Source organism: Sorex araneus, chromosome 3 (assembly GCF_027595985.1).
Source record: "Sorex araneus isolate mSorAra2 chromosome 3, mSorAra2.pri, whole genome shotgun sequence".
Classification (NCBI taxonomy): Eukaryota; Metazoa; Chordata; class Mammalia; order Eulipotyphla; family Soricidae; genus Sorex; species Sorex araneus.
The window spans coordinates 74,545,742-74,563,723 of NC_073304.1; the positions used below are offsets into that span (position 1 = coordinate 74,545,742).

Genomic DNA, 17,982 nt, shown 5'->3' on the forward strand with positions numbered 1-17,982 from the left:
TGATCCCTGGCATCCCATTTAGTCCCTGAACATAAATAGTTACTCCCGGTTATAGGAGTAACTCCTGAGTGCAGGGCCAGGAATAACCCCTGAGCACTGCCAGATATGGCCTCAAATAAATACTGAGACTCTTCCTAAGAGCAAGGCGAGTGAGAGTAATCACCAGCCCATATCCTAAGAATGGATATTCTTAGGAAGATGAAACAATCAATTTCATCGTTTAATAAATCTCAGCAAGCAGCACATGGTACAGAGCTTTACTATTTCATGGATGAGAAGATCACTTGGCTCCCAAGTGCTCTCCGACACCGTGGTGTAAGAGTCTGTAGTGGAATCCACCTTTAAGAGAAGCATTGGCGCATCTCTCTCAGCTTCTACATCTGGGACAAGGACCCGACATCCCATCTTGCTTTGAGTTGAGTCTCTGAAGAGAATTCCTGCCAATCTGAGCAGGGAACAGAATTCAGCCCAGAGTGTCTCGCCAGGGCCTCTTGGACTTTGGTTTGCTGCTGCTGCTGTTTGGGGTAGCGGGCGGGTGATTCTTTTCATTCTGGAGCAGCGGGTTGTGGGTATAGGTTTGCTGTAAGGGACCTGAAAGAAAGAAGAAAAAGAAGAAAACACACAGATCTTGTTGAACAAAGGCCAGGAAGAAACAAATGACTGAATTTAGCCAGAAAGGACAAGTTACCCCTGGCTGCTAGCTCCAGGTGATTCTGCATGCGCCGTTCACGCTCCTGTAGCTGATGGGTCAGTTCAGCATTCTTCCAGCCTGTGTAAGGAGTAAGACACACAGTGGGGCACCCACGAGGACCACTTTTCCCAGTCCCCCATGCACATGACAGAGTGTCCTTACCTCTCTTAAAGCTTTGAAAGAAGCCTTCCCGCGGAGCTAGTTTGCTAGGGTCATGTACCACACGCTGGGGAATTTTCAGGACAGTGCGTACGGCTGGGATGCGGAGGCAAGCCACTTGGGTCAGGGAAAACATATTGGAGAAGAGCCAATACACGAACACTGCCTGGATGAGCAGAGAGTGGGGGGTGGGAGAGGAAGCGGGGGAGGGAGGGGGGTAGGGAAGGAGAGGGAGAGAGAGAGAGAGAGAGAGAGAGAGAGAGAGAGAGAGAGAGAGAGAGAGAGAGAGAGAGAGAGAGAGAAAGTAATTAGAAGCTGCTTTTTCAAGAGATGTATGGACTAGCTCTGATCCCTGATGTATTTATTACCTACCGTGGGGAAGTGGATAGTCACAGGCAAGACTGCCAGGGGCATCACTCGGATAAAATTTCTCATCCACTGAATGTCAGAACTTTGCATGCCTGTCTCAGCACCTAACTGGGAAAAAATTTTTTAAAAAGGTATATAAATGCCATGCAGTCAATCCCCCTGCTTGAAAAAAAAATTATATACACGTATTTATTAAAAAGTAGGTTCTGGGTGGTCCCGAAGTTTGAACCCGGGTCTCATGTATACAGGTCTTAGCACTTTGCCACCGAACCACATCCGACTCCAAAGCTGTTCTTTAACTATCCCTGGCTGCTTGGGTTCATTCATATTCATAAAATCTAAGCACTGAAATGACCTGTGATTCTGGAATCGGGCTTGCTGACACCTTTCAGTCTGGTGGCGTGGAGCAGGAGAGAGATGTTCTCAGGGAATCAAAATCAGGGTGGAGCTGTGGTCTGACCACTGCTACTCGCTGGCCCGTGGGATGCTGTACAATGAGTGCCCCTGGTCATACTCCGTGGTGAGCCTATCAGCCATGGAACCTGCACTCACAGCTGGCAGAGGGGGTGGACGTGGGAGGAGAGTGTGGCTGGAAACTTGGTTACTGGAGAAGACACGAGGATTCTCCACGACAATAAGGTTTTCATTCCCAGGAGGCAGTCTGGCATGCAGTGCTTGCTCTCACTGAACAGGTGATCACAATGCACTGTGCTTTCTTTGGAACATCTGGATCCTGTCTCAGTGCTCATGATGCACCAGAAATATCAACACAATCATAGCTCTGAGCACTTTTGAAGAAAATGGTTGACTTTATCACTTCAGTTTGCTCAGTGTTTCCCAACGTAGGTGACACTGCCTGGGGTATGCTGGAATGATCTAGGGGTGGTGGTGGGATGTGGGGAAGCAGCCTGGGTACAACGGGACAGGAGGAGGGCCTTTTCTTTACTTCTGCTTAAAGTAGATGACCTGGAACAATTCATTTTTCTGGAAAGGGGGTGGTAGGTCACATAAGTTGGGAAAACTGGGGTCAGAGGCAGTATAAAAGTTAGGGCACTTGCCTAGCATGGGGCTAAGGCATTTAGTTCCTAGGATTTTGGAGGGGGGATGGGGCGGGGGGGGGGGGGAGGTTTGCTTTTTAGGCCACACCCAACTGTGTTCAGGGCTGGCTCCCAGCTCTATGCTCAGGGTTCACTTCTTTTTTTTTTTTTTTTTTGCTTTTTGGGTCACACCTGGCGATGCACAGGGGTTACTCCTGGCTTTGCACTCAGGAATTACCCCTGGCTGTGCTCAGGGGACCATATGGGATGCTGGGATTTGAACCCGGGTTGGCCGCGTGCAAGGCAAACGCCCTACCCGCTGTACTATCTTTCCAGCCCCCTCAGGGTTCACTTCTGGCAGGGCTTGGGGGACTATATGGGGTGCCAGGGATCGAACCCAGGTTGGCCACATGCAAGGCAAGTGCCCTACTCATGGAAATATGGATCCAGCCCCAAGTTTTTTTTAAAAAAAGGTTGTATTATATGTTCTCTAACTTTTACTAACATAGCCATAGACTCAAAGATACAGGTGGTTCTTATGTGTAAAATCAGATGGTTATGTTAAACTAGCATACTTAACTTTATTATATCAGCTATTATGGGCTGGAGAGAGAGTTCAGCAGGGTGAGCATAAGTACTGCATGTGAGAAGCCTGGGTTCTATTCCTGGCACCACATGGTCCTCTGAGCACTACTGGGAATGAGCCCCAATGACTGAGGTGGAAGTAGCGTGACCAGGGTTGGTTCCCACACCCCCCCACCCCCCAAAACTGTGTCACTAGCCTCCATAGAAAGGTCTTTTAAGATACCCTGTTTTTAAGAAAGCATCTGAATACATTTGTTTTGATACTGCATTTATTCAATAAAATATTTAATTAAAAGCATAAAAGGCAGAGAAGAGTAGAAATGCACGCCAACTTTAGAGAAGCTGACTCATATTTCTTACCCATTAACTCTTCCTAACTCTTCCAGCAAGTGGGGAAAGACCAACCGCACAACCATGTTACCTCCAACCCTCTACTCTGTAGACCTGGCACTTACTGACCACCACAGGCTTACCTCCAGGACACACCACATTGTAGCCGTGACTACCACAGGCAGTATGTATGTGGGGTCGGAAAGCGTGAGATCCTGGAACCACCAAAGGCCCCCGGTCTTCAGGCTGGGCACAGGGAGGTTGGCCATTTCTCTCAAGGCAATGAAGAAGGAGATGAAGATTGGGGCCTGTGGAACAAGAGAAGCTCTGTCAGCTCCCTTCAGCAGAGGGGACTGTCATCACTCCACAGCTACTGAAAACCACATCCAATGATCACCGCCCGTGTTCTAGAGTCTCTGGAACGTGGGAAACGGTAATGAATGTGACTGATTCTCTGACGTAAGAGAAATGACCGTACTCACCTGCGTCAGAGGTAGAATGAGAGGTCTCATGAGTTTGACATCATGCTTTTTCTGGTAAAACATCATCTCTGAGGAGGCCTTGTAAACTGAAAAGGAGTGCAAGAAATTAAGGGCTGGGCTGAGTAAGCTGGGTGGGGCTCACCACCACCCTCACCGCCTGGTCCAGGGGATTTCTAACCGCCCTGCCCAGGCACTGTTGACGAGTAGGTTGATGAGCAGACAGCAATCTTGTTTGATGTTGTCTCTTTCCCTCAGGAAAAGTTCTCCCAGGCTCATCCTACAAATGACTCACACTCGGCGTGGTCCCCTGTCAACCGGGCCTCTCGCATCCGATTGGAGAACTTCTGCAGCTCTGGCAAGTGGTTGTGGATCTTGGCTGCCTCTCGCTGGCCCTTCACGATGAGAGGAAACACCAGGCAGCGGGCAAGGACCGTGCCTGGAAAATAGAAACTAGGACTGGAGTAAAATGATGTCTCATTCTGCAGTTAGAAGGTGGAAAGTTTTTAAAACATCACTTAGGAGGGTCTCTCTTAGTCCACATTTTTGGGGGTGGGGATGCTCTCCCAAGTAGTGCCCAGGGAGTCTGGAGGCCACTCCTGGTGATACTTGGTTATGGAGGCCAGAAAGTTCGATGCTAAGGCCCAGGCAATGTGGCAGTGATGGGGCCACTAAAGCCACCCCAGGAGAGCTCAGGGATTGGACCTGGGGATCTCAACACCTGGATTATCTCCCTGGCCCTTTTTTTTAATTTTTGCTTTTTGGGTCACACCCAGCGTTGCACAGGGGTTACTCCTGGCGCATGCACTTAGGAATTACTCCTGGCGGTGCTTGGGGGACCATATGGGATGCTGAGCCCAGGTTGGCTTCGTGCAAGGCAAACACCCTACCTGCTGTGCTATCACTCCAGCCCCCTCTCCCTGGCCTTCTTATTCCAGTCTTTTCCACACCATGACTCATGTCCAAGTCCCCACCCAATTTTCTTCAAGCTCAATCTGTAGCTTTGCTATTGCCATGTAAGGCATTACCTTATCTAAGCAAATGGCAAGAAATCCCATGTTTCTATGCACAAAAGGGTGGCAAAAGCTACTTTCCTAGCTCTACGGAGCTACAGCACATTGCGATAGCGACAGCGATTGCCTTGCACGTGGCCAATGCAAGGAATGGTTCAATTCCTCTATCCTTCTCGGAGAGCCCAAGCAAGCTACCAAGAGTATCCCGCCCGCATGGCAGAGCCTGGCAAGCTACCCGTGGCGTATTGGATATGCCAAAAACAGTAACAAGTCTCACAATGAAGATGTTACTGGTTCCTGCTCCAAATCAATGAACAGCGGGATGACAGTGCTACGGTTCCCAAACTTTCTCCCTCAATGGAACCTCCCCACCTCCCACCATCCCTAAGTGAAGTCCCAATATATCTAAGAGATAAAAGCTAGTTGTTGGTGGGGTAGTGAACAATGGGATTATTTAAGCTCTAGCCTTTGCTTTGCTCAGAGGAATCTTTATAGAGCTCTGGAGATCTCAGGAATGACATTTAAAATCTACTGTCCTACAAGTCCCTGGAGGAGGCGATATAGCGGTGTTATTTCAGTGCTTTCCTATTTCTTTTCTTACACTTCCTATTTCCTGACCATTCAACAAATATTTAGATTATGGTACCTGCAGATAAGCAACTGGGTCTAGGCTGAGAAGAAACCGGTGAAAGTAAGAGGAGGAGGCAGACAGATTACTGCACTGGATGATGAAAACGGGAAGGTGTGGTCAGAAAGACAGACAGGAAGGGGTCATGGAGATAGTTCAGTGGGCTGAAGAGGTTCCCTTGCATGAGAAAGCGCCCCCGCCCAGACCAATCACCAGCACTGCATGTATCTCCCTTCACCTTGCCCACTGCTGGGCCCAAACAGTACCCCATTACTGGGCATAAGAGCTGAGCTGTCTGGTCTAGTCTACAGAACACCAGGACTGCGCCTGGGTCTTAAGCATGCAAGGAATATGTTTTTCCTTTGAGTAATATCTCTCTAGGCCCCCCTGAGCACTGCTAGGGGGAGGTCCCCCCAAGCCCTCCCTTCCCCCAAAGAAAGGAAGGAAACTGGGAGACTGTTACAACGGACAGAACTTAGGGTCTAAGTTTCTACTGCTACCCAAAGTGGGCAGTACTGCCCCTGCTGGGGGCTTGGGGGTTGCTAGAATCATCCAGGGGCCTGGTAGGTTTCTTACATGCAATCAGGGGATGACTGGTTGGTCTGAAGCAGGTAGATTATAGGGATGGTGGTGGGAGGGGAGGGATGGGTGCGGGGACGGGGAGGTGTTCAGTGTTTTTTTAAATTTTCTTTTTGGGTCACACCCAGCCCTGCTCAGGGGTTACTCCTGGCTCTGCACTCAGGAATAACTCCTGGTGGTGCTCAGGGGACCATATGGGATGCTGGGAATTGAACCCGGGTTGGCCACAGCGTGCAAGGCAAACACCCCACCCACTGTGCTATTGTTCCAGCCCCTGCCCAGTGTTTTTTAAAAAATTTTATTTTTTAATGGAAAGGGGGTGGTAGGTCAAATAAGTTCTGGGAAGTTCCAGCTAAAGCACCTCAGCTATTAAGCATTAGACTGAGGATCAAAAAAAGAAAAAAAAATAGGCCCATTGGATGCAGAATACTTTTACATAACAGCTATGAATGAAAGGAGAGTGATAAAGCAGTTGTTAAAGGTGCACTGGGAATGAAGGGAAGGAATTCTCCCCTAAGAGACGATTATGTTTGAGCATGTTTATGTGTAGAGTGGGCTGGAGTGATAGCACAACCGTAGGGCATTTGCCTTGCACGCTGCCGACTTGGGTTCGATTCCTCCGCCCCTCTCGGAGAGCCTGGCAAGCTACCGAAAGTATCTCGCCCGCACGGCAGAGCCTGGCAAGCTACCTGTGGTGCATTCAATATGCCAAAAACAGTAACAAGTCTCAAAATGGAGATGTTACTGGTGCCCGCTCGTGCAAATTGATGAGCAACGGGATGACAGTGATAGTGACAGTGAGATGTGTAGAGTAGGGCCCTATGGAGGGTGAAGTTGAAGATACAGGGTAAAGGATGAGAAGATGCAGGAGAAAGGATGACAGATGAAAAAAGGTGCAGGAAGAACTTAAAGTGGAAGTTTCAGCCTGCAGGAGAGGCCATGTGACTGTCTTCCCAATTTTAGGGTCACAAAGGCCCAACCGGGCTCTCTTTGCTCCTTAAGCACAGCAGCTCCACCACTTTTAAAAAGGGTCCCTTACTCTGGGCTCACACTCAAGTATCTAGACAATAAACTCTCACTTAACATCTAGACTGTGATTTTTTTCATCAACCTAATAAAACAACATCGAACAGTGCAATGTTAAAAAATCTGCCATACTCTTAGAATTCAAGGTAGTCTAAATGATCTAAGAAAGCCCTTTAGGGAATTTAAGTAGAGTGCTCTATTTCTCATTCAAATATTTGCTTTTCTGACCCCTAAACTTCTACAACTATTTCTTTAATCCACTCAAAAAGTATCTTTAAAGTTTTTAAGTCCCACTTAAGAGCCCCCACTTTCCGTATCTGTAGCCAGGATGTAATCTTACATGCAGCAATGGCCCCCCACCAGGGGAGGCCCAGGTTAACGTGCATAGCTTCCAGTAAGTTCTGGATCAGTCCCACTGGGGTGTATGAGCCCAGGCCCAGTTCAGCGAAGGTCTGCTCAGCAGCGGCTTGGATGACATCTGCCGTATCTCCAGAAGCCACCTCAGGTACTGCTGAGGGCGATGGAGCTGCAGGAATGACAGGAGGGGCTTGGATCTGTGCAGGGGGAAACACAGACATCGGTTGATATTCTCTGACTCCATCTTTTTAGTTCTGTAGGCTAGTTAACAGTACCTGCAGGATTCAAAGCTTGAAAGAACCATTCTCTTCCCTGCTACCTGTTTTAGTTACTTCGACCAAAGTTTCATGATTTCCCTGTATATTTGGACTTTAATCTTTTAACAGTATTTTCCAAATTTCTCCTTTTTTTGCCACACTTGAAGGTGCTCAAGACTTTCTCCTGGCTTGGGGCTGGAGCAATAACACAGCGGGTAGGGCGTTTGCCTTGCACGCGGCTGACCCGGGTTCGATCCCCGGCATCCCATATGGTCCCCCAAGCACTGCCAGGAGCAATTCCTGAGTGCAAAGCCAGGAGTAACCCCTGAGCATCACTGGGTGAGACCCAAAAAGGAAAAAAAAAAAAAAGACTTTCTGGCTGTGCTCAGGGATGACTCTGGGAAGTGCTGGGGATGAAACCCTGGTGGGCTACATGCAGGGCAAGCAATTTACTTTGTTTCAGGCCCCAAATTCATTTATATGGGACCCCTCAGGCATTGCTCAGGAGGCCTGAAGAGCCACACCTGGAGGTGTTGGAGCTGCCTTCTACTGTAGTTGGAGGATTATATGGTGCTGGGGATGACCGGGATCAGTCACACTCAAGGGATGAGCCTGTACTATCTTTCTGTGGCTAGACTTCAGGCAACTGAGTGATTTTGCACTTACTAAAACTATTAAGAATTTTTCTTTAGGGGCGATAGCAATAGCACAGTGGGTAGGGCACTTGCCTTGCATACGGGTTCAATTCCCAGCATCCCATATGGTCCCCTGAGCACCGCCAGGGGTAATTTCTGAGTGCAGAGCCAGGAGTAACCCCTGTGTTTTGCTGGATGTGACCCAAGAAGAAAAAAAAAATTCTTTAAAACATCCAGTTTGTGTGTGTGGTTTTTTTTGAGTCACACCTGACAATACTCAGGGGTTACTCCTGCCTGTGCACTCAGGAATCACTCCTGGCTGTGCTTGGGGGCCATGTGGGGTGTTTGGGCTTGAATCCTGGTCAGCTGCATTTGCAAGGCAAGCATCTTACCTGGGGACTATCGTGCTGGCTCATTAAATATCCAGTTCCTCTTAAAAAACAACTCAGTTTTATTTTATTATTTTTTTACATTTTGGGTCACACCTGGCAATGCACAGGGGTACTCCTGGCTCTGCACTCAGGAATTACTCCTGGTGGTGCTCAGGGGACCACATGGGATGCTGGGAATCGAACCTGGGTCGGCCACATGCAAGGCAAACGCCCTACCCGCTGTGCTATCACTCCAGCCCCAGTTTTATTTTATTCTTTAAAAATTTGTTTCAGTTTTGTGCCACACCTACGATGCTCAGGGCATACTCCTGGCTCTGAGCTCAGGGATCATTCCTGGCGGTGCCCAGGGGACCATACATGGTGCTGGGGATGGAACTGAGTTGGCCATGTGCAAGGCAAGCATCTGACCCGCTGTACTATCTCTCCAGCTCAGCAACTCAGGATTTAAATATTTATTTGGTCTCATTCTCAGAACATATGTATTTTATATGCAGGCCGCGACTTCTCCAAACACACACGGCCTGTATTTACAGCTCATCTCACCATTAGAGACCTGCCACCACTCCAGCAGAAAACCTTTCCTGTCGTCCTCTCCAACCCCGACATCCTCACGTGTCCTGAACGGAGATGCTACCATCCGGGGTGCTGTGTGGGGTGTGTGCGAGGAGCTGGGCTCCACCTTCCCCCTCCCGACGTGGAAACCAAATAGCTTGGGGGAGGCCCTCCGGGAAGGACACGCCTCTTACCTGAGCTTCTGCAAACGCCACCACCGAGGTGCTGAGGCAGCGCGGCCCGAGGGCTGCGAGCAGGCCATGGTGGGGTCGCCCGCGGCTCTGCCCCGCGGGCAGCAGGAGCCCCAAGCCCGGCGGCTGCTGGGGCCAGTGCGACAGCCCTGCGACGCGGTGGAACTGAGTGCGGAAAAGGAGAAGGGATACTTTTTAGGGGCGCAGGGGGCGCTCGTTGGGACCGCCCCCCACCCCGGGGACAGGTGGCCTGCAACTACAGGTGAGGCCACTGCCTCTCTCTGAAGGCCACTCCTGGAGGCCGCTGGCCCCTGGCACCGATGACCGTGCACGCTGCGCCCGCGGCATGACCCTCCCGTGTCCTCACACGACCCGAGGTCATGACTCCGGGGCCGGCGGGCAGGTCAGCGTCTGCTCCTGCTTCCGGTGCGAGCTGGACCTGGCTGGGCTCACAGGGGCTAGGGCGGCAACAGCCGGGTTCGGCTCTGGGTCTTCCTTACCTGACCCTGGGGACGTAGCAGGCGCACAAGCTCCCTGCGCCCGCACATCAATCCCATCGCCATTTTGCCGGAAAAGGGTTTCCGCTCGCGCCTGCGCACTCAGCTCCACAGCGGGGCGTGAGGGAGGCCCTTTTGGAAATGGGCATGAAGCCAGAGTGCCGCCTGGTCACCATATTTGAAGTGGGCAAGAAGCTCCGAAGGGCGGTGCATGGAAATTGCGCAAGGGATGTTTTAGGAGATAGATTGAAATTGGTATTTCTCATAAACGGTCGTGATTAGTGATCGTGAACTTGGGGAATTTTCTTTCATTTGTTAAATAGGAATTATCTTATGGTTTATTGGGGTGGGAGAAAAAAAATGCTGCCGGACAATCTTGGTTGTGTTTGGCGTGAGTTTTCCCTGCCCAGTGATGTTGAAGTTTGCTGGTTAGATTATATTGGCATTGCAAATCCAGTGAAGCTTTAGGGGAAGCTGATAGAAATTGAGAAAAGGCAGTTTCTAGAAAGTAGTTTCCTCCCAGATAAAAAGACAAAGCTTCGGGGCTGGAGCAATAGCACAGCGGGTAGGGCGTTTGCCTTGCACACGGCCGATCCGGGTTCGATTCCCAGCATCCCATATGGTCCCCTGAGCACCGCCAGGGGTAATTCCTGAGTGCAGAGCCAGGAGCAATCCCTGTGCATCGCCGGGTGTGACCCAAAAAGCAAAAAAGAAAAAAAGACAAAAAAAAAAAAAAAAAAAAAAGACAAAGCTTCAAGGGAGCCTCCAACTTTCCACATTAACTTCTTTGAGGGGACAAGTCTAATGATGAAGAAAAGTAGACGTAGCTATATGAAAAGACAGAAAATCCCTAAAGACTTGATGTTATTGAGTTGCAGGCACCATGATTGGAACCATCACTAGGTTCTGGTGTATATAATTAAAGGTCTTTTTTTTTTTTATTTTTGGGTCACACCCGGCGATGCACAGGGGTTATTCCTGGCTCTGCACTCAGGAATCACCCCTGGTGGTGCTCAGGGGACCATATGGGATGCTGGGATTCGAACTTGGGTCGGCTGCGTGCAAGGCAAATGCCCTACCAGCTGTGCTATTCCTCCAGCCCCTATAATTAAAGGTCTTGATCAGTTGGACTCTGTTGCTTTGTTTCTATATCTATTTATTTATTTATTTTTGGGACACCCCCAGCAATGCACAGGGGTTACTCCTGGCTCTGCACTCAGGAATTACTCCTGGCAGTGCTGGGTGGGGGGGGGGGCGTATTGGATGCTGGGAATCGAACCCAGTTGGCCACGTGCAAGGCAAACACTCTACCCTTTGTGCTATTGCTCCAGCCCCCTCTGTTGCTTTGTTTCTTGAAGTTGTAACATTTATAGAGAAATATAAGATGAAGTTCCCCTGCTTAAAAAAAATTTTTTTTTTAATTGAAATCACTGTGTGATAGACCTTTACAAAGCTGTTCATGATTAGGTCTCAGTCCACAGTGTTCCAACACCCATCCCTCCACCAGTGTACATTTCCCAACACCAGTGTCCCTAGTTTCCCTTCCATTGCCCCCCCCACCCCCAGTTTCCCTGCTTCAAAGAAGAAACAAAGGACTTAGAAAGTTGTGGGTTAATTATATATGACTCTTGCAAAGTCTTTAAACTTGCAGGATATTTTTTTGAATAACAATAATCTGGGAAAGATACAATGGTCTAAAGTTATTTCAATCACTGCTAGGTTGGTTGTTTCTGATTGTAGGGGAAAATGGCAAAAAATAGGGGACAAAACATGTATATTGATTTAGTAATAGTGAGGGAAATTAGTTATCATCATGTATATTGAATACTATTTTTTAAAAAGGTTATTAGGGACCGGAGAGATAGTATAGGGGTTAAGACACCTTGCATGCAGCTCACCGTGGTTGAATTCCTGGAACCACATTTGATTCTCCAAGTGCTAGCAAAGTACATCCTTGAGTACCACTGAGTGTGACCCAAAAGTGTAACACACTGTGAAACAGAGAGAGAGAGACAGAGAGAGACAGAGACAGAGAGAGAGAGAGAGAGAGAGAGAGAGAGAGAGAGGGAGGGAGGGAGGGAGGGAGAGAAAGAGAGGGAGAGGGAGAGAGAGAGAGAGGGAGAGGGAGAGAGAGAGAGGGAGAGAAAGAGAGAGAGACAGAGAGAGAGGGAGAGAGAGACAGAGGTGGGGGGAGAGTGCTTTGATCACTGGCAATGCGGCACTGCATGGTTCCCCAAGAGCACCATAGGAATGAACCCCAGACCTCCACAGTAAGCAGGAGCGGTTCCTGAGCAAGGACACTTGGGGAAAAAAATCCTTTGGTAGACTATTACTTTAGTGGATCCAAATGAACCAAGCTTCTGGGTGTTTGTATCCTTGATAGTTCCCTCCCCTTGAGTTTCAGCACAATAGAATGTGCCGAAAGTGACACTGCCATTTCTAAGCATGTACCTTAAGACAACCTACTGACTTCTACTTCTGTATCTCAGTGACCGTCCATTCCATGTTTGGTATTTGAATGTTCAGACTTCAAAGCTGGGAAAGGCCCAACCTAATCATAAGGAGGAACGTCGAGACTACTGAGCTCCCAACTATTAGTCGGCATGAACTCCAGTCATGTCAAGAATGCCATTTTGAAAGTGAATGCTCATCCCAATGGAATCAGTTCACATGGCTAGGTGGAGCAGAAACAATCATCCCTACTTAAATTGCAAAATTACAAGCAAATGAAATGACTGTGATTTTAAGACTCTAAGTTTTGAAGTACTTTGTTGTGCAGCAATAGAAAACTTAAATGCATTCTTATGCTGTGTAAATAGCTTTAGCACCTGGGAAAAAGCAATTCTATACCACTAGAGCTAAGTGAGGTGTGTCATAAGTTTGCAAGTATTTATGGCTTATTTATGTGACATTTTATTGTTTTTTATAGGAATTAATTCTATATTTCTCTTTAGAGTATGTTTCTAGAGGCAAGGAGCAAGTCTCCTATTTTTTATAATTTTTAAGTGAGACAAATAGTTTTATTAAAAGAAATTTAAAAGCTGTGAAGAGAGAGAAAGATATGTGTTCAAGAGAGAATATATATATATATATGTTTGCTTTTTGGGTCACACCCAGCGATCCCAAGGGGTTACAGCTGACTGCACTCAGGAATTACTCCTGGTGGTGCTCAGGGGACCATATGGGATGCTGGGAATCGAACCTGGGTTGGCCACATGCAAGGCAAATGCCCTACCTGCTGTGCTATCTCTCTAGTCCCAGAACATGTATTTTTCAGGAAAGGAAAAAGCAGAGGAAAGAAAGAGTAATTTCTATTAAAGAGAAAAGAGAAATATATATTAAAGATAAGACATAGGCTTTTCCAGAATGGAAGCCTTCTCTAGCCTTTCACAAATGTTTTTTCAGTCTCAGTAGATAGTTAAGACTTCTGAAAGTGAATGGATGTCTCGCTTTTACTTGGGGCCCAAGAGATAGTACAGTAGGGGCCAGAGCAATAGTACAGCGGGAAGGGTGTTTGCCTTGCATGCAGCTGACCCGAGTTAAATCCCCGGCATTCCATATGGTTCCCAAAGCACCACCAGGACTAATTCATGAGTGCAGAGCCAGGAGTAACCCCTGAGTGTAAAAAACTATGCACATCGAAGGGCGTTTGTTCTTGAGGGCTCTCCGGGTGGCTCTGTCTCACTGTCGGAGTCCGGTGCTCTGGAACCGCTGTGTATGGCCTGGATTGGGATGGCCCATGACCAAGGACAGGTGAAGGAAGAACGAGGACCAAGTTGGTTGCTGATTAGTTACCATTTATTCAATCTTCCATCTTTCTCATCTCCCGCACTCCTAGCTCCATCCTCTCTCTGGATCTACTGCCTCTCTGGATTCTCTTTCTCTTCACTAGTCTCTCCCCCACTTGTCTCTCCTCACCTTGCCCTCTAGGCTACACAGTCAAGTAGCAAAATCAACAAAATCCTGAGGGCCGGGCATTCCAAAGCCCTTCCTGACTGCCAGCAGGCAAAATACCTCTAAAGGTTTTTCTCTTTTCCTTAGTCCAAGAACTTATTCACATCTTAATACTAGTTATTTTTGTATGGACATAGCAAGAGATACATTGAGGCTTGCAAGGCAGCTCTCCTGGCAACACCTTGCCACAGACTCAGACCACAGCACTCAGGCCAGATTAATTATTCCTAACCCTAGCAGGGTCCAAATCTAGTTATCACTGTTTGGATTATGACAACATTTGTCCATGACCAAGCTCTTAACTTATAGTTAAGCATTAGACATTTTGGCCAGGCCCATCTCGATGCCAGGGTAGCACACAACTCATCACTTGCCCTGGGTCCGTCCTGTCCCTCGTCGGGACCCTTCTTTTGGGGGTGCTAGGAAGTAAGGGCAGCTGAGGCTTAGGTGAGAACAGATGCCCAGGAGAAAAATATCATGTAGAGTCAAATGACTCCCAGGTTACAAAAGCATAGCATTTGCTAAGTCTTCCTGTGTCCATACAAAAAGGACATTGCTCTGAATAAACTATGCAAAGGACTCAAGGAGAAGAGAAAAACAATATTTACAAGTCAACAGAACACAAAGAAAGAAGTTACAAATAAACACAGAGGAATGGGAGCACTGTGACGGAAGTTACCCAATAAACCTAAACTATCAGAGGCTATGTTATCCTACACCTGAGCATCTCTGGATGTGACCTAAAAAGAAAAAAAAAGGAGTATAATGGGTAGGGTGCTTTCCCTGCATGTGGCCAACTTACGTTCAATCTCCAGCACCCCATATAGTCTCCCAAGGCTCACCAGGAGTAATTCCTGAGTGCAGAGGCAGGAAGAGTCCCTGAGTATAATCGGGCATGATTTGTGGTCATTTAAAAATAGCATGTGGGGACTCAGAGAGATAGTCCAAAGGGCCAAGCATTGCAGGGATCAAACCCTGAGAACAGACTTGGAAAGCAGTCTTCAGTGTTGCTGGATGTGTCTCAAGAACCAAAAGAAATAGCTACATGAATAAAAACTTTACAATGATAAAAAAAAATGGAAGTTGACATGATTTAACTGTGTTTGGAAGGTCGACCCGGGTTCGATTCCTCCGCCCTTCTTGGAGAGCCCAGCAAGCTACCGAGAGTATCTCGCCCACACAGCAGAGCCTGGCAAGCTACTCATGACGTATTCGATATGCCAAAACCAGTAACAACAATCTCACAATGAAGACGTTACTGGTGCCTGCTCTAGCAAATCTATGAGCAATGGGATGACAGTGACAGTGACAATGGAAGATGTGTGTGTGTGTGTGTGTGTGTGTGTGTGCGTGTGTGTGCATGCACAGGCACATATATGGTTGTAGGAAGGATTTGGGAGGGGATGATATAAAATCTGGACGTTCAACCAGGCCAGAGAGATAGCCTAAGGGTTAAGATGTAGGTCTTGCATGCCTCAGACTCTGTTTTGATTTCTGGCACCACATGGTTCCCTGAGCATCTCTGGATGCAGCCCTGGAGGCTCCAGAGCACCACTGGGGTGGGCTGGGTAATCGCCAGCACTGCAGGCCTGGAGTAGCACCAAGTTCTTGTGCTCTTACATTGAACTGCTGACTTTGATGGGAGCGATAGCACAGCGGGTATCGCTGTGCTAAGCGTTTCCCTTGCACGCGGCTGACCCGGGTTCGATCCCCAGCATCCCACATGGCCCCCTGAGCACCGCCAGGGAGTAATTCCTGAGTGCAAACCCAGGAGTAACCCCTGTGCATCGCCAGCTGTGACCCAAAAAGAAAAAAAAAGGAATCACTGGGAGGGACCCAGGGCCTCTAATCCTTCCATGGGTCTTCCCTCTCCTGAAGCTCAAGACCAGTTAGGAATTAACTATTAAAATAACTCAGAGTGAGCAGGGCCTGAGGGAGCCAAGCTGGATCAATATGATGGAATAATTAGCTGTTAGAGAATTCTAACTAACAAACTTCAGATTAGGTGACTCATTTGATAGGGGTTTGAAATTGAGAAAACTGAACAAGACTCGGAGCAGGAAAATAGTGATGACATTGATATACCTGGATAAGTCAGTGCACTGGTCATTTGCCTGATTTTGGTCAGATCCTTCTCTGCTCTTCCCTCTTTGGCTTGTATCACAAGGACATACATTTCTTTGCCCTCTGGAGAGGTCTGGCAGTGAAAGTCACTGGCAAAAGAGTGGGAAAAAGACAGAGGGAATCTAAGATCTTTTTCTTCTTCTTTATCTGCTACTTGCATTTTTCTTAGCAGCTGCATCTTCTCTTGGGTCAGACAGACCTTCACTTCATGGTCCTAGCTATCTCCATGCCAAATTTGCTACAACTCCAGTGTGCTTTGAGTGCCCTTTGATTCTGTCTCTACTAAATCACTAACTCCTGTTGTTCCTCTGGCCAAGGACATGATAGTAACTATTTTCTGTTGCCAACTTCTGGATCGCTTCCCCATTCCCTGCTTGGCTCCTTCGCCCTTCTATTAGCCACGTACCATTCATTTCCTTGTAGTAAAATTCCTCTTAAAGTACAAGATTGGCTTCTGTTTCCTGGCAGGATCAAATAAATACAACCTGGAAATGGTGAGAATTATGAAGCAAATATCTCTTAACTCCAAATCCAACTGGTTTATGTTACTGGATACTCTACAAACTGTATTTCCAATTTACCAACTGGCTTCTTGTCCAACTCTGCCAATAAAAGGCGCAAGAGGAACATTGGAAAACTGGAAGGGGGGAAAATGATTAATTTCCACCCTCTTATAGTTCCAGGTGGACTTCCGGTCTAATTGCATTTCCTGTGAGCTGTAGTTTCACTGTGCTTTTCACACAGCCAGTTCTAGCAGTAGTTGAATCTAATTTTTTTTTTCTGCACTTGCAGAACTGATATCGCCTGGAGACACCATGATCATTGCCTGGAGCTTCCTCCTCACATACCTGAATTTCACCTCTGATGGGACCCTCTGGTTTTGATATTTGATAATGTTAGCCTCTTTCCTTTGTTCCCTCAGTTGAAGATGGTAGCTTCTCTCTGCAGATGCAATTTCTAGGATCATTTAGAGTTCTCTTCCTACTCTTTCAGTGAGTTAATGATTTTCCCCCCACTTAATACTTTTGGATATTCACTTCTCTGTTTAGATAACTGGTGTGGCTCCTCGACTGACAGAGAAGAGGATCTGGCACTTTTGAATGGCGTTGTGTTTGGACTTGGATAAATTAAATTTGCTACAACAGTGTCACATTGAATTTGACATCGTGGCACTAGAATTTTTTTGAGAACTGGAAATTGAAAGTATTCATCAGTGTCAATGATTTGCAACGATGATGGCAGCTGGATGACTATTTGGACTCTTTGGGCACATGGTGTGGAGAGCCCAAAGCAAATGGTTGGACGTGGTCTCATGTGCACTCATAAGGAAAAAGCAACATTTAAAAAGTCATGAACTTGAAGAGACAATGATTATTTATGAGAACATATTGGTAAATGAATCTCCTATCAAACATCTTCTGGATATACTTAACTTCTTGCTCAGTCTATCTATTCCAATGGTGTGGGATTAAGTAATTCATGGGTAATTCCTGAGTGCAGAGCCAGGAGTAACCCTTGAGCATTGCCGGGTGTGACCCCCCCAAAAAAAACACCTCAAAACAAAACAAATAAAATGTCCTCTGAACGGCGCGCGCATGTGCGCGCGCACGCGCGCGCACACACACACACACACACACACATATTTTCGCTTTTTGGGTCACAAACAGTTAGGTGGGGTTGAACATTGTAATAACAACAGAGGTAAAGCCACTCCCTCAGGGGAAGTTCTAGATTAACTCAAGGACAAAATTTCCTCTGAGGGTTCAGCACTCTAGATTACTAGGAGATCTGCTCAAGGGTTCCATCTAGGTTGTATTGTTTTCTCCTTTCCTCAGCTAGTAATCCATTTAAACATTCATAGTAAATTTATCTCTTACTAATATTTCTAGTCATTTTGTATAAATATAATAAGAGAGATATTAAGCTTAAATGTTGGCTCTTCCTGGGGACATCTCACTATATATTCCAGACCACAGTCCTCAGGCCCTGTTAGCTGTTCCTAACCCCAGGAGGGTCCTTATTCAGTTACTTTTTTTTTGCTTTTTGGGTTACACCTGGAAATGCACAGGGTTACTCCTGGCTTTGCACTCAGGAATTACTCCTGGCAGTGCTCGGGGGACCATGTGG

General features: G+C 47.3%; 1 protein-coding gene across 1 annotated transcript; it reads right to left on the minus strand.

Moving 5' to 3' along the window:
- Positions 1-189: 189 nt before the first annotated feature.
- OXA1L (OXA1L mitochondrial inner membrane protein) lies at positions 190-9,884 on the minus strand. Its single transcript, XM_004609485.2, has 10 exons — positions 9,781-9,884; positions 9,284-9,445; positions 7,237-7,450; positions 3,946-4,089; positions 3,654-3,739; positions 3,315-3,479; positions 1,223-1,327; positions 854-1,016; positions 689-769; positions 190-591 (listed from the first exon to the last, which is right to left on the minus strand). The coding sequence occupies exons 1-10, from the start codon at positions 9,841-9,843 to the stop codon at positions 464-466; spliced, it is 1,311 nt and encodes a 436-aa protein (XP_004609542.2). The 5' UTR covers positions 9,844-9,884; the 3' UTR covers positions 190-463.
- Positions 9,885-17,982: the final 8,098 nt, after the last annotated feature.